Source organism: Chelon labrosus (genome assembly GCF_963514085.1).
Source record: "Chelon labrosus genome assembly, chromosome: 22".
In the NCBI taxonomy this organism is placed as follows: domain Eukaryota; kingdom Metazoa; phylum Chordata; class Actinopteri; order Mugiliformes; family Mugilidae; genus Chelon; species Chelon labrosus.
The window spans coordinates 9,849,279-9,867,660 of NC_140355.1; the positions used below are offsets into that span (position 1 = coordinate 9,849,279).

The following is an 18,382-nucleotide window of genomic DNA, read 5'->3' on the forward strand; positions in this document are numbered from 1 at the left end:
TCCGCTACCAAAGTTAGCAAAACAACATCGCAAGCTAGCGGCAACCCATGTGGAGCTACAGGACACCCCGGAACGAGCATAACGCCGGGAGACCTATTTGAAGCGATAAAAGACTTAAAATCCGAGATGAAGGGGGACAACGACAATTTGAGAAAAGACATTAACTCGTTTCACACAGAGGTGAGCAGTAAACTCGATGGTTTGGCCGAAGAGATGCAGGGGCTGGGGGAGCGAATGGGTGAGATGGAGACACGAGTGGGGCAAGTGGAGGACTTGGCTGTGGAAATGACCGAAGCGCTCACAGCAACTATAAAACGCCAAAAGGCTCTGCAACAAAAAGTCACAGATTTAGAGTCTAGGTCAAGAAGAAACAACATCCGCATCTTTGGAGTTGCAGAGGGTGAAGAGGGAAGCTCCGTGATGCGCTTCGTCTCAGACTTTCTTAAACGTGAACTGCCGCTACCCCCAGACATGGACCTAAAGATACAGCGCGCTCACCGCTCCCTCGCCCCGAAACCAAGACCAGAGGCCCCCCCAAGACCCCTCATCATCAACTTCCAGGAATTCACAACTAAAGAAACCGTGTTAAGAGAAGCCTGGAAGAAGGGTAAAATTCAGCTCGCTAACCGCCCGCTATTCTTCGATCATGACTACGCTGCAGAGATCGTGCAGAAGCGTAGGGAATACAACGAGATTAAAAAATGCCTGAAGGCGAAGGGTATACGTTTCCAGACCCCCTACACCGCCATGAGAATCCACTGGGACAGCGGAGTCCGGACCTACACCAGCGCACACGACGCGGGACGGGAGCTACAGAGACGGGGCTACAGTGTGGAGGTGCCAGCCGCTAAGGACGAGGAGGACCCCGGTGTGACCCGGCTGAAAGAGCTGCTGGGCTGGCAGCGACAAGGCAAGAACCCGCAGGGAGGGGCACCTACCGCGGCGGATAGAGCTAAGGAGAAACTCCGGGGGTTCCAGAGGAGCCCCACGGAGTGACAGGAAAGTCGGCTTTGAGAGCAGTAATATGTCAGACACGTAATTCACTTTCTGAATTAACATTTTTGAGCTGGGAGCGGCTCCGAGGACAAAATTGAGACCGTTGGACACATAGGATGGTAGTAGGTAGACTACTGAACCACCTCATAGGGCCCTTCCCATGTGATAGGTTTTACCCTAGACCCACCAACGGGGTCATGGAAGAGGAGAGAAATCTCCTCCCCCTTTGGAGTTCCAGGTATGTGTGTTATGTTAGAGTCAGTTGTTCTACTGATGAAGTTACTGTGTTTTCTATGTTTACGGGGCGACTGATTTCTTTTTACTTTAAATGAGTGTAGCACATAAAATAATATCTTTAAACGTGAATGGCCTTGGTAACCCTATAAAGCGAAGCAAGGTTATAGCAAAACTGAGAAAGGCCAAACCAAGTGTAGTGTTTCTGCAAGAAACACATTTATCAAAAAAAGAACATGAAAAGTTTAAAAAGTTGGGATATGTGAACTCCTTTCACAGCTCATGTAAGAATAGTAGAAGAAGAGGGGTAATAACATTGATACCCAACTATGTTAAATTTGAATTAATCAAAGAAGAAACCGATGGAGAGGGCAGATACGTGATGGTCAAGGGTAGGATAGACAGTGTTTTAGTCTCCCTAATTAATATATACGCTCCACCGGAGAGCGACAGAACATTTCTAAAATCTATTTTTGATAAAATTGAATCAGTGAGTGAGGGAATCATAATCTGTGCAGGAGACTGGAACATTATTCTAAACTATAATATGGATACAACAAGTAGTAGAAGACACAAACACAACCTGTCCAAAAGCCTGAACAAGCTAATTAAGGAATCCAGCCTGTTTGACGTGTGGAGGGACCTGCATCCACTAGAGAGGGACTTTACACACTATTCAGCAACTCACAAAGTACACTCCAGAATAGATTATTTTCTGATGAATACCACAGATAGACACAGGATTAAAGAATGTAACATAGGGACTGCAGACATATCGGACCATAGCGCAATCTATTTAACCATACACCTGGACAACATAAATAAAAAAACTCTATGGAGATTGAATTTAGGAATTCTAAACAATACAACAAATGTGGAAGATATAAAGAGAGAATTAAAAGAATGTATTAACATAAATAGAGACAATGAGGTTGCCCCAACAATAGTCTGGGATACTGTCAAAGCAGTAATAAGAGGTCGCCTGATCTCAAGGACATCCTATATAAACAAAATGAAAAGGCTTAAATATGACAAATTACAACAACAATTAAGGAAATTAGAAAAACAGCAACAAACCGACCATAGCGACGAGCTGGCAGAACAAATAAAAATAGTTAAAAAAGACATAAATAATATGGCATCTGAAGAAGAGGAGAAGAAATTACGATTTACAAAACAAATATTCTATGAATCCGGACCCAAAGCCACAAAGATCCTGGCAAAGCGCCTCAGAACACAAAAAATTAAACACTCAATACATAAAATCAGGGAACCAACCGGTAATGAAATAATATATGAACCAGACATAATTCAAAAAACCTTCAAAGATTACTACAAAACGCTGTACTCGCCGCCTGAGAATATAAACGAGATGGAGATTAAAAACTATTTGTTAAAACTAGATCTTCCCTCCATAGGTACTAACCAAAACGGAGCTCTAACCTGTCCTATAACAAAAGAAGAACTAGACAAGGCCATCAGTAAACTAAAGACCAATAAAAGCCCCGGGAGCGATGGATACCCAAATGAGTGGTATAGAATCTTTAGGCAGGAGATCTCCTCTTTACTGTTGGAGTCTTTTAACTGGACACTCAAACACGCTGAAATCCCCCCTTCCTGGAACGAAGCGGTCATATCCGTAATCCCTAAGGAAGGTAGAAATAAAGAGTACTGTGAGTCGTACCGACCAATCTCTGTCCTCAATGTCGATTACAAATTATTTACTTCGATAATTTCCAAAAGGTTGGAACATCTACTGCCAGAGCTGGTGGATGAAGACCAGACAGGTTTCATAAAAGGTCGACAAACCCAAGATAATATTAGAAGGACAATACAATTAATAGATACAATTAATAAACAAAAAACAAGTGCAGTCTTAATCAGCCTCGACGCAGAGAAGGCCTTTGATCGTGTCAGCTGGCCCTTTCTTTTCTCTGTGTTGGAGAGGATGGGCTTCAGCAGTCAATTCATTAAATGTATCCAAGCCCTCTATAATGAGCCAACTGCTAGAATTAAGATCAACGGCACCTTAACAGATAATTTTACACTTTACAGAGGCACCCGGCAGGGATGCTGTCTGAGCCCCACTCTATTCGCTCTTTTCATGGAACCGCTGGCCCAGGAAATTAGACAAAATGAGGAACTTAAAGGAATTATGATAGCACAAGAAGAACATAAAATAGGATTATTTGCTGACGATATCGTCATATACTTAAAGAACCCAGACTCAACATTTCCTAAACTTCTGTCAATCCTGGATAATTTCGGCCAGAAATCGGGGTACAAACTTAATATAAATAAAACACAGGTCCTGTGTGTGAACTACACACCGAGCAGCTCCATCAGACAGAAATATAAATTAAAATGGGATTTGGGTAATATGAAATATCTTGGAGTCTTTATTACACGAGACCTGGATGAGCTCTATGAGATAAATTACCATAAAATCAACAACAACATACAGAAAGACCTGTCAAGATGGTTATTAATAACCTTAGATTTCAGTTCAAAAATTGAGGCAATAAAGCTGAATATACTACCAAGACTGTTATACCTATTCCTCTCCCTACCTGTTCGGATCCCAGACTCTCAATTTACAACATGGGATAGGCAGATATCTCGATTCATTTGGGAAGGCAAAAGACCCAGAGTCAAATTCAAAACACTTCAATTGGAGAAACTAAACGGAGGCCTTGCGCTACCCAATTTAAGAGAATACTTTTACGCTGCTCAGCTGAAATACATGGTATGTTGGTGTTCTCCAGAATACTATGCTAAATGGAAGAATATAGAGCTCACCCAGAGCAAAAGCCTACCTCAGACCAGGTTAGGAGAAAAACACTACAGACACCAGGAAGATGACAACTTCACGGTTTCCGAAACACTAAAAACATGGACGGATATAGTCAGGAAATATAAACTTGAAGGAGACTGTAGGTTATTGCTATGGCCTTCACGGACAACTCTTTTCAGACCAGGACAAACTGACAAAACCTTTACAACATGGACAGATAGAGGTATTACAGCCATATGCACCCTGACAGAAGGTAATATCTTTAAATCATTTGAAAGGGTTAAAAAAGAATTTGAACTAGAAAACAAAGACTTGTTTCGCTTCTTACAACTAAGACACTTTTTTGATACAAAGGTAAAAACTGTTATATCATCAGAGAGTAATGTGTTGATTAAAATGATGACGGATGCCTACAAGGAAATGCCCTCCAAAGCTGTCTCCAAACTATACACATGTCTACAGAAATGTAATGGTAACACTTCATGGTATATAAAATCTAAATGGGAAGGTGAATTACAGACCGAAATTTCAGAGTGTGATTGGAACTTAATATGCAAAACACAACATAGCTCTACAAGCTCCAAACGTTGGAGAGAATTTGGATGGAAAAATCTGACGCGTTTCTTTGTCACGCCTCAAATTAAAAGCAAACAGACTGGACTACAACAAAAATGTTGGAGACAATGTGGAAGCTATAACGCCAATCACAGTCACATTTTCTGGTCATGTGCCAAATTACAATCTTTCTGGGATGACAATATTAGACTTTTGGAGGTCATTTTAAATTATAAGGTCCCTAGGGACCCACGGGTTCTGTATCTGGGATTGATCCCAGAAGGAGTTGTCATGAAAGAAGATAGGTACCTCTTCAAAATAATGACAGTTGCCTATAAGAAGGCTATTACAAGAAACTGGCTGAAGAGTGACGCTCCACAAACAGGACATTGGATGGACATTATGGAGGAGATTTACGCGATGGAGAAAATGACCTTCCATCTGCGAATCAAAGCAGGTGACTTTACACAAAACTGGAGAAAATGGACATTATTCAAGGACAAAGACAATGCTCACTCAACTCAATGAAAATATGTATGCCCCCTCTTGTATTATTTGACTTTTTTTTTTTTTTTTTCTTTTCAATTTTTTTTTTTTGATGTTAAGTACTGCCCCGGTTCATGCCGTTTACAAAAATATGTATATATATATACAAAAACGACTAAATAAAGAGTTTAAAAAAAAAAAAAATGTTGACTGGACCAAAGGCTTCGAAGGGTCACATTGAATGAATTGGATCAGCTTGTATCAAAGGCATGATCAGGTAAACCAAAGGTCCACACACCATCAGAGGATCAATACAACACGCTTCACAGAGCGAGAGAGACAAGCAGCTTCATCACGGACAAAGAATTCGCTATATAAAGCAAAATGCAAGTCTCCAATCAGCAAAAGTGCTCCAAAGATAGGACAAGTAGAGTCTCTAAACCACTTGTCACTGGGGGAAACAAGGTCAAACACTTGGGGTGGGCTAAGACATACCATCATTTCACTTTGGATGACTTAAAAAAAAAGGCATAATTACTGATGAACTCAAGTTTGAGAACAACAGAAGAGTGAGTGCAAGGAGACGAACGGGAGAGAATAATACTGCAGTGTATCAAACGCACAGTGAAACATGGTGGTGGAGAGATTCTGAGGATATCTGAAGATGTTGGGACAGCTGCACTGAATCGACCCCCACTCTGACCAATGAAAAGTAACACTACATTCTTCACAGATACACTACACGCTTTGGTTTGTACCTTTGGGGTGAACGATTCATACGGCAGTGGGATGATGAGACACACGTCAAGGCTTTGAAGAGCTACTTGAAGAAGACCGAGGAGTGCCGTCACACTTGGCTCCACGGTCACCTGAATTCAGCCTAAGAAAGCCATCATAATAAGCTCATACGAAGATATTCTGAAATGCTACATCACACACATACACATATATACCTGTACATATAATACAGTATATATTGTTTTTGGAATATATAACACAATTTTCAGTAATGTTGAAAACATGTTTGTGTGTTTCAGAGAAAGAGGGTTGAACTGGTTTTGTGACTTGCCTGAAAATAAGTTTGTTTGTGTTCCTTGTGACTCACTTTTGACTGGTTCATTTCTGTGTAATTCAGGGTCAAGCTGAAAGATGGTGTGGCATTCCTGGGAGCCAGAGCCAATAACCCAGTAATGTGGACGGTGAGTCAGGATGTCAGAAGTGAAGGTCACAGGGTCGTCACCCTGCACTGTCACAGGAAGGAGAACAGTTTCGGTCAAAGGTACGTCTGACTCCATCCTTCTGCAGAGTTAATCAATATGTGACTGAAATATGAACTTAACGCCCTGCTGAACAACTACAAAGCAGCAGCAGCGCACTTTATTTCTCAGACAGGTGTCACTTGAGAGTGATTGCAAAAAGTGAGAATGAAGGAGGGCATGACTCAGCATCGGAACCATTCATTCTCTGGCAATGCCCTGCACTCAGGCCTCAGCTCAGGGTGTAGTCAATAAGATGTATTGTTCAGTGAACACAGTGATGGCTTTGCTTGGACTTAATGGACAACTCTGCTAATGCTCTACATCTTTCTTCTTTTCTGTGACCAAAACCTGACATACCTAAAAAAAAACAAAAAAAAAAACAAGCATTTTTCAGTCTTCACTCTCACCATAATCTGACAGTTACGTTCCTGTTTAGCCAAGCTTGCGTTCTACTCATGATATATGCCTGTATATGTAACTTAAAGCATAAGAAAAAACAGAGAAAAGCAACTGGACTTGTAGAGTTTCTTGAAGATGTTTTGCCACTCATTCAAGTAGCTTCTTCCGTTCTAAAGGGCTAAAGGGAATGGCTGATAGCCCAATACTCTGTTAAAAGACACTAAATCAAACAAGTTTCTGATGGGTTACATCCACAGATGTTCCTATTTAAACCTCCACTCCCCTCCGCTCCCCTCCATTAGGACTGAAGAAGCTACTTGGATGAGTGGTGAAACATCTTCAAGCAGCTCTACAAGTCCAGTTGCCTTTCTTAAACATTTTTGGATATACCGTGTCCTGGATGACTGAGAATCTTCACAGACAACTTAAAGCATACTTTTCCAGCATTATAAGTGCATATTCTGTGCATTGGACTATAAACCCACAACTCAATATCGTGCTTGAACGCCTCTTGAGCAGACACACACTGGAGCACAGTGGCGGCTCTGCTAATACCCTGTTCATACTGCGCCTTCTGTGTAGGCAAAGCTTTTGACGGTCACTGTCCAAAAACTGAAAACACACTGGGAAACAAGTTCAATTTCCATTCCAGTGCGTATCTTGTTTGCTAAAAGTACTGAGCAACTACTATTGCCCAAACTGCAGGAAAACACTAATTAGTCAACGTATGAGTCTTCAAATATCAAGCTTTTACTTCTTACCACATTATTTTACTGCTTGTTATATGCTTTTTTCCCCATTAAGTAGAAGTTATCTACAATTTATTGCTTTTTTCAAAGCACAAATAACATTTAAGACAGATTTCCCACCTTCTACGCAACCATTAATTCATTGCATCATGAAAATCAACCATGAGAGACACTTGCTTAAGATGAGTGATCCATCATAGTATATATCTCAGAAAGGTTTTACCATGATGTGGTACTGCACGTTGCAAGCAGGAACTGTTTTCAAAACTGCCATTGCAAGGATAACCCAAGATCCAAGCAAAGCTAAAGCTAAAGTTATTAAATTAATGAGCTATGATATGTGATTGATAAGTCTGTAGCCTAATGTCGGTGGGGTCAATTTCATTAAACCTGTTACATTTATTTTTCAACATAGTCTCCACCTACACTGGCATACTCTTCATTAAGAATACTAATTCCTTCTTTATAGAAGTGGAGGAACTCCAGAAAGTGGTCCATGGCAGCCTAATGCCATGATCACAAATGGTTCTGTACTTCTTCTATAAGAAGGAACAACTGTGTCCTCCTGCTCCTCTTTGGGTGATAAGTCCTTGAGGGCGAGGCAGCACCGACTGCATAACCTCCAATGTTTCCCATTTTTAGACATTGCTCACTCGCAATTTTCCAAAACAGAAACATCACAACAGTTATTACCTTCAAACTTTCTGCATAATCAATGAGTTGAGCTGCATATAATAAGAGCTGTGCACATCTTCTGAACCTGAAGTTATCAATCATCCCTTGTATATTAAAAATTGAAAAATAAGCAGATGCAGATGCTTTTGACAGTAAGTCCTTGGATGTACCAAAAGGATTGTGAAAATGATACTTGCTTGTTAGGTGTCAGGTACAGCAAACAGTTCTTGTGTACATTTCTTTAAGGGATGCGGCACAATATGATGTAATTTAGGACAATTTAAGAACCTTGCCATTGTGTGTAAAATAGCTTTTGCTTTGCCCATTGATTACATAAAAGTTCAGTGACATCGGCAACTTTCCAGTCATGTCAAAAAGATTTAAAGTATGAATTGTATCTATGGGCGACTGCAGCTTACAGGTCGCTGCTTCCATTATTGGATAATAAGTCTGTGTGTGTGTCAGTGTACAGTATTTGACATTCAACTCAGCAGCTAAATGGCTTTTGGCAAAGACAAAGTAGCTGCACACAGGAAGTGACACAGGCTGGATAGGTTGTTATTTCCTCCTGGGTGTCAAGGTGACAACGGTGATGAATGACAAGTCATCTATCATTTACATGTATCTCTTTAACAGCCCCGCTGAGGAGAAGACAGTGAATTATACAGGACTGGTCAAATCAAGGTCATATGTTGAGTCCGGTATTATTGCCTCCAATTCTGCGTTCACCTTGAAGCATTAAAATGATTACAGAACACCCAAGTGGTTTTTTTTGTAGGTTACCTATCAAATGCAATAGCTGTGGAACATCAGTGAATAAAAAGCAATAAAATACTACAATTGTTGTGTAATTTCCTTCTCCAGACTAGCAGCCGTAGCTTCGCGAGTCTGCTCACAAACTATCATTTGAGCAGAACTCAAAGGACATCAGTAAACCCTCTATAAACCTGAATGGACAGTGTAATTTCCTAAATCAATTTGATCGTTTAGCTACCCGGTACCTGCAAGGATTTACTTTTTGACATACTTTATCCTGCTCATCAGTGTTAGATCCATACTCAGAGAATCGTTTCAGTTAATAGCTCTCCTGCGAGTAGGAGAAATCAGTCAGCCAAGCCATCAGTCGAGTCAAGTTTCAAATGAGGTAATGGAAATAAACTGCCTGGCCAAAAAAAAAGTCGCCACCTGGATTTAACTAAGCAAAGAGGTACAAGCCTCCTATTGGGTGATTATCTTTCAGCTGGCAACACGTTATTTAACCCCAGCTGATGCAATGAGCAGCTTCTCATTTCTTAAACAACCATGTTGAAAGATGCATCCCGTGGTCGTGGAAAATATGTTAGTCTGTTTGAGAAGGGTCGAAACATTGATGATCTGGGGTTGCTGCAGTTGCTCAGGTTTAGGTTCAGCAACAATATGTGCCCAAAGAATGAGGTCAGCTGACTACCTGAATATACTGAATGACCAGGTTATTCCATCAATGGATTTTTTCTTTCCTGATGGCACAGACATATCCCAAGATGGCAATGCCAGGATTCATGGGGCTCAAATTGTGAAAGAGTGGTCCAGGAAGCATGAGACGTCATTTTCTGGATTGGCCACCACAGAGTCCAGACCTTAACCCCATTGAGAATCTTTGGGATGTGCTGGAGAAGCCTTTGCACAGTGGTCAGACTCTCCCATCATCAATGCAAGATCTTGGTGAAAAATGAATGCAACACTGGATGGAAAGAAATCTTGTGACATTGCAGAAGCTTATCGAAACAATGCCACAGTGAATGCGTGCTGTAATCAAAGCTAAAGGCGGTCCAACGACATATTAGAGTGTGTGACCTTTTTCTTTGGTGGTGACTCTTTTTCTGGCAGTATATGAGCACAGAGCTAAGTAGTTTTAAAAGACAAGTGGCCTAAAACATTCGATTTTTCCTAATGTCAATCGAAGCTCACTTTACTGGCCATTAAAACAACATAATCATCGGAGACTGTAAGATAAAACGCAGGAAGTGTCTCCTTTGGATTAAGTAGAAAAGTATGACATTACAGCCACTGGTGTGGCCATCAGGCTTGGTGACTTGGTGACTCTCAGCAGTCACTAAGGAGAGGTGAGTATTAAGTGTGGACATGCAGATTTAGGGCTGTTTTTGCTCTGGCATGCAGCTCAAAACAAAGTTGGACAGTGGTGAGCTTGTGTTTTCTTGTGTTTCTTACACTGGGGTTATTTCCTCACCTGCGCTGGGACAGCATCTTAGTGACTAAGCAGATAGGGTGGTGATGCTAAGACAGAGTTTGTTTTGCGTAGTCCGCCACTGACCTGGTCAGAGTATATTGGTAGGGCTGGGTTTAAAGAAAATAGGTTTACCAACTCAAATTGATCTCGATTTGAAAGATCCAAGATCCATGTGTGAGGAAGATCTAAAACATGACAGAACCTGAGAGAGCATGCTCAGGCCCGAAAGCTGATTGGTTTTTGAACTGAATCGAATCGGGACCCTGTGAATCAGCATAGAATCGATTCAAGGAAATCCATAGCGAAACCTAGTCTTATTGCTTAGACCACTTTGTTCAATATTTCAGTAAAATCACGCCCATATAAACCTTCCCAGAAACACCAGTTTAAGTTTCAGCCAGCTGACATGTCAGTCAAATCTTATTCAGATTGTAATTTTACAGCCAGATAGACAGACTCAATTAATTTATTTAAATTAATAATTAGAAGCTAGTCTCTACAGTCAGACCAATGGTATCCGGTTCATCTGCAGGAACACTGCAGACTGATGTTGCTCACTTCAAACTGCAATTATGCACAACAGAGCTGTTGGTTAAAGCTTGTGCATAAAGCACGTAAACATCACAGAATGAAACCTCTGACATGTGTGTATGTCAAACTTGTCATTTCAGTGACTTAATCTACATCAGTTATTCCCTCCCCATATCAAAAGGTTCAAAACAAAGGTGTGCTGCATACTGACACACTGAAAACTGTTCACACTGTGAAATGAAAAATCTTACATCAAATGAACCCTCTGCACTATTTACTCCCTCAAGATCGTCCATTTCTGCGGCCCTTCCATAATGCCTCCACCCAGAACACTGAAAAGTCATAGTGGAATAGTCAATATCCTTTTCAACAACTGCAAAAATAACAAGTTTATCACCAAAGGCTGCAGGTATTTGAGTCAAAAGTCTATTTATGTGTAGATCACAGACCCTTTACACAGCAGTCATAATGACGTGTCACAGCAGGATCATTAATAACAACTCCTTTAAGTCTCCCAGAATGATAGTGAATCATCATGCACAATCTTCTCAAAGTGGAATGCACCTTTATTTAATACCCATGTTTTTCTACTGACGTGTGAAAACCTCAAAGCAGACTGTGAAAAAGGTCACATTTATGTCACAGTATAATTATTGTGACTAAAGGAGAAGTACTTTTCCAGATTGCTAAACACTCACATGTAGAATGAATGAAACAACTACATAAATGAGAACTAGTCAACTTCACTTTGTTAACACAACAGTCGACTTTAAGATATCTAAACTCGTGCAACCCCTGCTTCAGACACAAAAATAATAGGTCTCCATGCTTTATAGCGACATCCTCCTGCACTTGCATCCAGACTGTTTTCAGAACTGTCTTTATAATTGCCAACATAGCCTCCATGAACGATAAAGCAACAGAAGAAAGGCACCGAGGAAACAAAACTCCAAAACCCCAAATCACTTATTTGTACAGAACGAGTATTGTCACAGGACCTCTGTTTTTGGAGAAATATGGTACGTTATTCACTGTGTAATTTCGTCTTCGCAAAGTTCAGACATGGCTGATTCGCAAGGGATTAAAATCAAAGCGCGTACGAGAAATCAGCCATCAGTCAAGTTCAGTATGAGAAACTCTGCAATTACAACAAATTACTAGATGTCCCCAGGTTGGTTATATGGTCATATACCTGGCCAAGGTCCTGAGTTCATGTGAGAAACACTATCCACAGTGTGCATTTGTCTCTGCTCTGCACAGCACCACTAGATTGACAATAATATGGTCTTTAAGTGTAGTGTGGCAGTCAAAAAAGTATTATTCAGATTGCAAGGTCACTGCCAGCCAGACAGAATCAGTTAATTTATTTAAATTAACAGTTAGAAGCTAGCCTCTACTGAAAGCCCTTCCTCTTTACAACTGTGCCAGACCACAGGTATCTAATCCTTCGGCAGGAACACTGTGACTGATGTTGCTCACTTCAAACTGAAAGTATGCGCAGCAAAGATGTTGCTTAAATGTTGTGCATAAAGACCCTAACCATCACCCGATGACATCTCTGATGTGTGTGCACATCAAACTTGTCACTCCAATGACTTCATCTACATACAATCATACAAACTGCAGACACGGCCGGTTCACACGGGATTAAAATCACAGCGAGTACGAGAAATCAGTCAGCCATCAGCCACGTTAAGTATGAGCAACTCCGCAATTATTACAAATTACTAGACGTCCCCTGGTAATACTGGTGCCGAGAAACGCTACCAACAGAGTGCAATTGATTCTGCTCTGAACAGCACCACTGGATTCACAAAAACTTGGTTCTCAAGTGTAGTGTGGATTGTGCACAGATACGAACTATACACACACAACATATCTACATAATAGCCACTTAGTCATGTCCCACAGGTATCTACTCTTTGCTTGCGGTCTTACTTCATCAGCCAGACGTATAATGCACAGATCTTTGTTCCGTAGAAACTGGGGAAACTGAAAGAGTGGCAGACAGGGATATAGTGAGTAAGTGAGGGTTTTAGCTCCTGTGAGAGTGATAAATTCATATTGACCCCTCCAGAGCATCAATCAGAGCGCACAGACTCAACAAATGGTGTCAAACCTCTTTAGTCTGTAGAAAGGAAGCAATAATATGATTCCAGACAGGTGTTTGCTGCATAGTGTAAGTAAAGATATAGTAGCATGTTTGGCTAAATTAAGTATTAAGTATTCTTAGGAAGAATAAAAGCATAAAAATTCTCAAAACATCAAGCCTGATAAAGTGATCAACTCCACAAAGTGAGATGAACCTAATGAGCACCAGTTAACCATAAAAATAGCTCAAACGCGACAAAGAACACACACATTGTCTGTGACTCCTGCACAGGCAAATGAATCAGTTAAAGGACTGAAGTGAATGTCGACACTGGAGACAGACCTCACTGACGTAACCGGTACATTCACTGTCGCACGGCCTCTGATTCACTGAAACGTGTTCATACATTTCAGAATGTCTCAGTATTTGTCTGCCTCGCTTTTGCTTTAATAACAGCAGCATTGTCAGACCAGGCTGTCTAAGGGTTCTTGCAGCGTTTTTATGCTTTCTCAGTCTTCAAGTCTCGCCATAGATGTTCAGAGGGGTTCAGGTCAGATGAGTGTGGAGTAAAGTCCATGCCAGTCAGCACTCCCTTTGTCTTCTTTGGTCTTCAAGTAGTTCTTGTGTGAAGTGTGTTTGGGCTCATTATCCTGCTGCAGTACGAAGGATGTGAGCCAGGGGGTGGCTCTTGGTCAGAGTGGAGTTGATAAAGTGTATGTGTCCACACATCCCCAGACCTGAATATTCACCACCAGGTTTCACTGTGGCTTTCATACACTGCGGTATTATTCTCTCTACTGTTTGTGTCCTGAGGTACACCCTTCTGTTCCTTCCACAAATGTCCAATTTGGATGCATCAGTTAACATGACTTCTTTCTTTTCTTTTATTTTTGCATTCATCACTGTGAAAATGCTTTCCTACCCCAAGTGGCTGGCCTTGTTTCCCTTCCTGAGAAGTGGTTTATTGCTACTTGTCCTCTGACATGCTACCAGACAGCCTTCTCTTGACGATACTCTGGCTGATTGGAGTCTTGTATTCTTTATTCAGCAAACGCTGTGTCTGCGATGAAGTTACTTTTCTATGTATCCGTGAAAAAAATTCAGAAGGATTGATCTTCTGATGGTGTGCTCACTCTTTTAGATCCAGCTGATCCAGCTTCTGAAAAGTGTTTTTCGAGCACTATCCCCCTAGAAGCCTTCAATCTAGTCAAGTTGTGATGCTGAGAAAGCTCCTCTTTACTTAGACTAACAATTTGACTTCTGACTCCAACACTTTGTGCGGATGTTTCCCACTATCACAGTGCTTTTTAGTAACCAAAGTTCAGCCAGAAACTTGAGACACAGGCATATTTATAGCACAGACAATGGCTTCAAGTTGATTTACTTGAATGAGCCTGTGATGAGCTGATCAAACACATCAGTGTCATTTGAGTGTGTGCTTCAACGGAAGGGCTACAACTCATTATCACTGCTACAAACTACCTCCTAGTGCTTTTAAATGCTTATTAATTCTTAAACTTTCTGATTAGCATTACTATTCCTGATTTACATCAGAATATGACAGATTTTGTATGTGGTCACAGACCTTTGATCCTTCCTAGGGCTGCTATTTTTTTCAATCAATTAATCTATGAATTTTTAATTGGTTGATTAACCTGCCCATCATTTTACTGGTCGATTAATCTGTACTACCCACTAAATAATAAACATAACTTCCACCATTAAACTTTTCTTTAAACCGTTTGTCGTAGTAATATTTTAACATGTTATCTCTGAATTAAGAAATCATTTCAAACCAAAGATTTATGCAGCGACCACTCGTTAGCAAAGAGTGCTGAGCACGATCTAACGTAAGTAGTTAGTGCTTTTTGTAATTGGAAATGCTGCTGTATTATTTAGTATGTGCTAAAGGTTGCTAACACTCACTCAGAGGATAACATTAATGGAAATGTACATCATTTGATTTAATGGGACCACATGCAAATAAACAAGCCTTGTAGCCATGGTAAAAAAATAGTCTTTGCTGAGATCTCGACAGAACGCAGCAAACTAGGACGCAGCAACGACAACTCCAAGGCTCTGAACACCAAGCAACAATCAGTCAAAACACACTGTAATAATCCAAATACTACTTGCTACTGTTTTGAGGCCAGAAAGTAGCTCATCTTTAGTCGTGTATAGCCTCTTAGTGGGTCTTTGTTTAAGGAGTTCCCGTACTTCAGATAATGAGGATTTTTAAGGTAAAGTCAAATTTTCTGGGTGCCGAGCAGTGACTGGGGACGAAGGTAAACATTGCAACACGTCGTTGCAGCCACGGTCTACGCCTAGAGTGAAGATAGTCTGTGTTTGCTACAAGTAATCATTAAGTTAAGGTCAAGAAGTGCACACTGATGGAACCTGCGATACAGTTTTTCCATTTAGACAGATTTTTGTTGTTGCTGCCAAAACAAGTATAATATAAAAAATATAAAGCAGATACTCCATAAACAGCCTAGCAAAAAAATTTAAATGAATGTACACAGACTCTCCAAAGGTTCAGTTTGGCTCTGAGTTAAATGTATTTAATTATTTGTACATTTTAAGCCCTAAGCATTATGTGGGAGTACTGCACTTAATTACAGAGGCAATAAAAATTAGTTACTGTATTTGCTTCATTACACTACATTTAGGGAAATAAAGTGGCCTGCTTTCTAACTCTTAAACACTTATAATCAACTTTTAAATTCAATAAAAAAAATAAAAAATCCACACTATAAAATATTTTCTATAGCTCTTTTCCAGCTACAAATATCTTCAAGCAAACCACAGAAACCACACTCAATACTGTTGACAGACGCTGATATGGCTACTAGATTAATGGAAGCCTGAGTAAAATGGAAAATGGATCTACATTGTAGTCGTCTGGGTGTCTATTACCATTCTGATAATTAAGAGCTGTTTTAGCAGTTTGTCTGGTGACAGGACACTAGTTATATTTTCTTTGCACACGACGTGGACCGAGCATGTAGGTTTACTCTCGTCTCACATGGTTTAAAAATGTTCATTAACCCTAATGCCTCAGTGTGTATCAACTTAGAAGCCAGTCCGGCAGATTGTTTATGTATCACAGACTGTCGTGTTGAGTATTTTTATGTGAGGGCATCAGTGTGCAGACAGAATGGGCTGCAGACTGCGTACTGTATTAGATAAGGAAATCATACATTGAGTCATGTGTGAGATCCTAAATGTAGTACAACTGTGTATAAGACCTGTATATAATTAATATACTGTACATCAAGCACATACTGTTGTTTTCCATGGTTTTAACAGATATAAAAAATGACTCTCCAAATTGAGGATACTTGGTAGCGTGTTTGTGCACTGGGCTGTTATTGTGCAGCCGGTATAAAATTACTAACCACTTGTGAATGTGAGTCGAAGCTTAACAGATTTATAATAGGCTACAATGCAAATCATTGTGCAAGGCTGTAATAAAGCTTGACTGCTGCAAGATCAGTGGTCAATCAGCAGTCATCAGACAATACTGCTTGCTCTCTTATAAAGATGTATGAGGACACTTAAATGCTAAGAGTGTCCTCCACTGCCTAGTCTGTTTCTTTGCCCTTCTCTGCTCTTTGTTACCATGGAATGAGAGAATGCTTCTCCCTGTCATGGAGCTAATTTACAGCGCACTCTTACTTGCTTGTCATTACTGAACTCAGAGCTCCCATCAGCCGTTGGAATAATTAAGGACGGCAACACGCGCGCACTCATGGCTCGTGTACATGTTACCGCTGTGCCTGCACATGTTGACACGAGCAGCGGTTTGGGTCGTCCATGTAAGTGGAGTTGACAGCGATGTCCCAGAAATCACATCGCAATATCAGGCGGTGAGTCACCCAGCACGCTCGTCAGGTACTCAAGCTGCTTCTGCCTGCTTTATTTCTTTTTAATGAAAGTTAACACAATATGGAGTTTCCGCTTGATTGGGGGGAAGAGTTGACAAAGGGAAACAAAAGAAGATGTTCTGTGGGACAGTACCTATGTATCAATAGGTAGCTTGTACAAACTGCTATGGGAGTTTGAGTTGTAATTGCAGGAGGAAAGGCGTGGCACCTACCAACTAATTAAACTGGATCTAATGGCCAGCATATCTCAAGCTGCTCACAGTTGGAGTGCTTTGGCTTCAAAGCATTTGGTAAACAGACATGGAATCTATCAGTTACACAAATTTCTGGGCTGTGGCTCTAAACAAACTTGAACCCTACATGTAGAAACCAAGTTATTTTTTGTGTTTTTCATCACAAATCTGAAGATTATTGACTTGATGAATTAGCTCATCATCGTTATTGTTATGGCTACTCTTGCTTTAAAAAAAAAAAAAAAAAAAAAAGGTAGTAGTTTGTGAGGAGGAGGTCTACGACTCACTAAATAATAAGCACTCACGGAGAGGTTTCGGTTCCAACAAAAAGGTTTTGGATTTATTTACAAAAAAAAACAGAAATATTCTCCGGGTTGACTTCAAACAATAAGCAAAACAAAAAACTTAATTTAGTGGTTGATAAACTATTTCACTCCTCACTCCTTTCATTCCTTCAACAAAAAAAACAGACTCCAAACAAACCAGCTGTCCTCACTCCTTAATCACAGGAGGAGGATGGCCTGACTAGGAGGAGGAGCTTGAGCAGCAAAAAAAAACAATTATAATAAATAATAGTTAATCATTATCCTTAGCATTTCCACAATACAAAGAATTAATAGGCTCCAACATCCCGGCCCCTAATTGTTGGCTTTAGCAAAACAATTACATAAATAAGATTCAAAGGAGCCAAGATAGAACAATTACACAATGGAAATTACTTATACTCTTCAAATAATCATGCTGTTCAAAGTTCAAATAAGTTACTTGATGACCATCTGTCTTATCAAAGTTCATAATCATGTCAGAATGTCTGATACAGTCCATAGTAGAGGCTGGAGAATTACGGCCTCTCTCCATTCATCCTGCTGCCTCCATTAGAAGACAGAGCTTATCTATTGGTCGTTGAATCACATTGCTTTTGGTTTTAACCAAAACACTTCTCACGAAACCTTTGGCATCTGGAAATGTCTTTACAACACGGCCCATAATCCATGAGTTCCTTGTTGCTGTGTTATCCACAATAATAACCAGATCTCCAGGACTGAAGTTTCTTCTTATGCTGTTCCACTTGCTTCTTTCTTGCATGAGCGGAAGATACTCTTTTGTCCAACGTCTCCAGAAGAGATCTGCAAGATATTGTGCTTGTCTCCATCTCTTTCTTGAATATTGATCATTTTGTTCAAAGATTCCTGGTGGCATGATTGTCTTCGCCTTTAGCTGAAGTAAATGGTTTGGGGTTAGTGGTTCCAAATCATTGGGGTCAC

The 18,382-nt window shown here is 40.4% G+C and overlaps 1 protein-coding gene across 1 annotated transcript in view; it reads left to right on the plus strand.

The window, feature by feature from the left end:
* The window catches only part of LOC311507655 (transmembrane protein 132C), a gene marked incomplete at its 3' end in the record, with an annotated part of 159,112 nt that overhangs the window by 78,122 nt on the left and 62,608 nt on the right, over window positions 1-18,382 (plus strand). Inside the window, exon 3 of the mRNA XM_084572085.1 lies at window positions 6,201-6,344. Coding sequence (XP_084428211.1) covers window positions 6,201-6,344 — 144 coding nt within the window. The remainder of the gene's footprint in view (window positions 1-6,200; window positions 6,345-18,382) is intronic.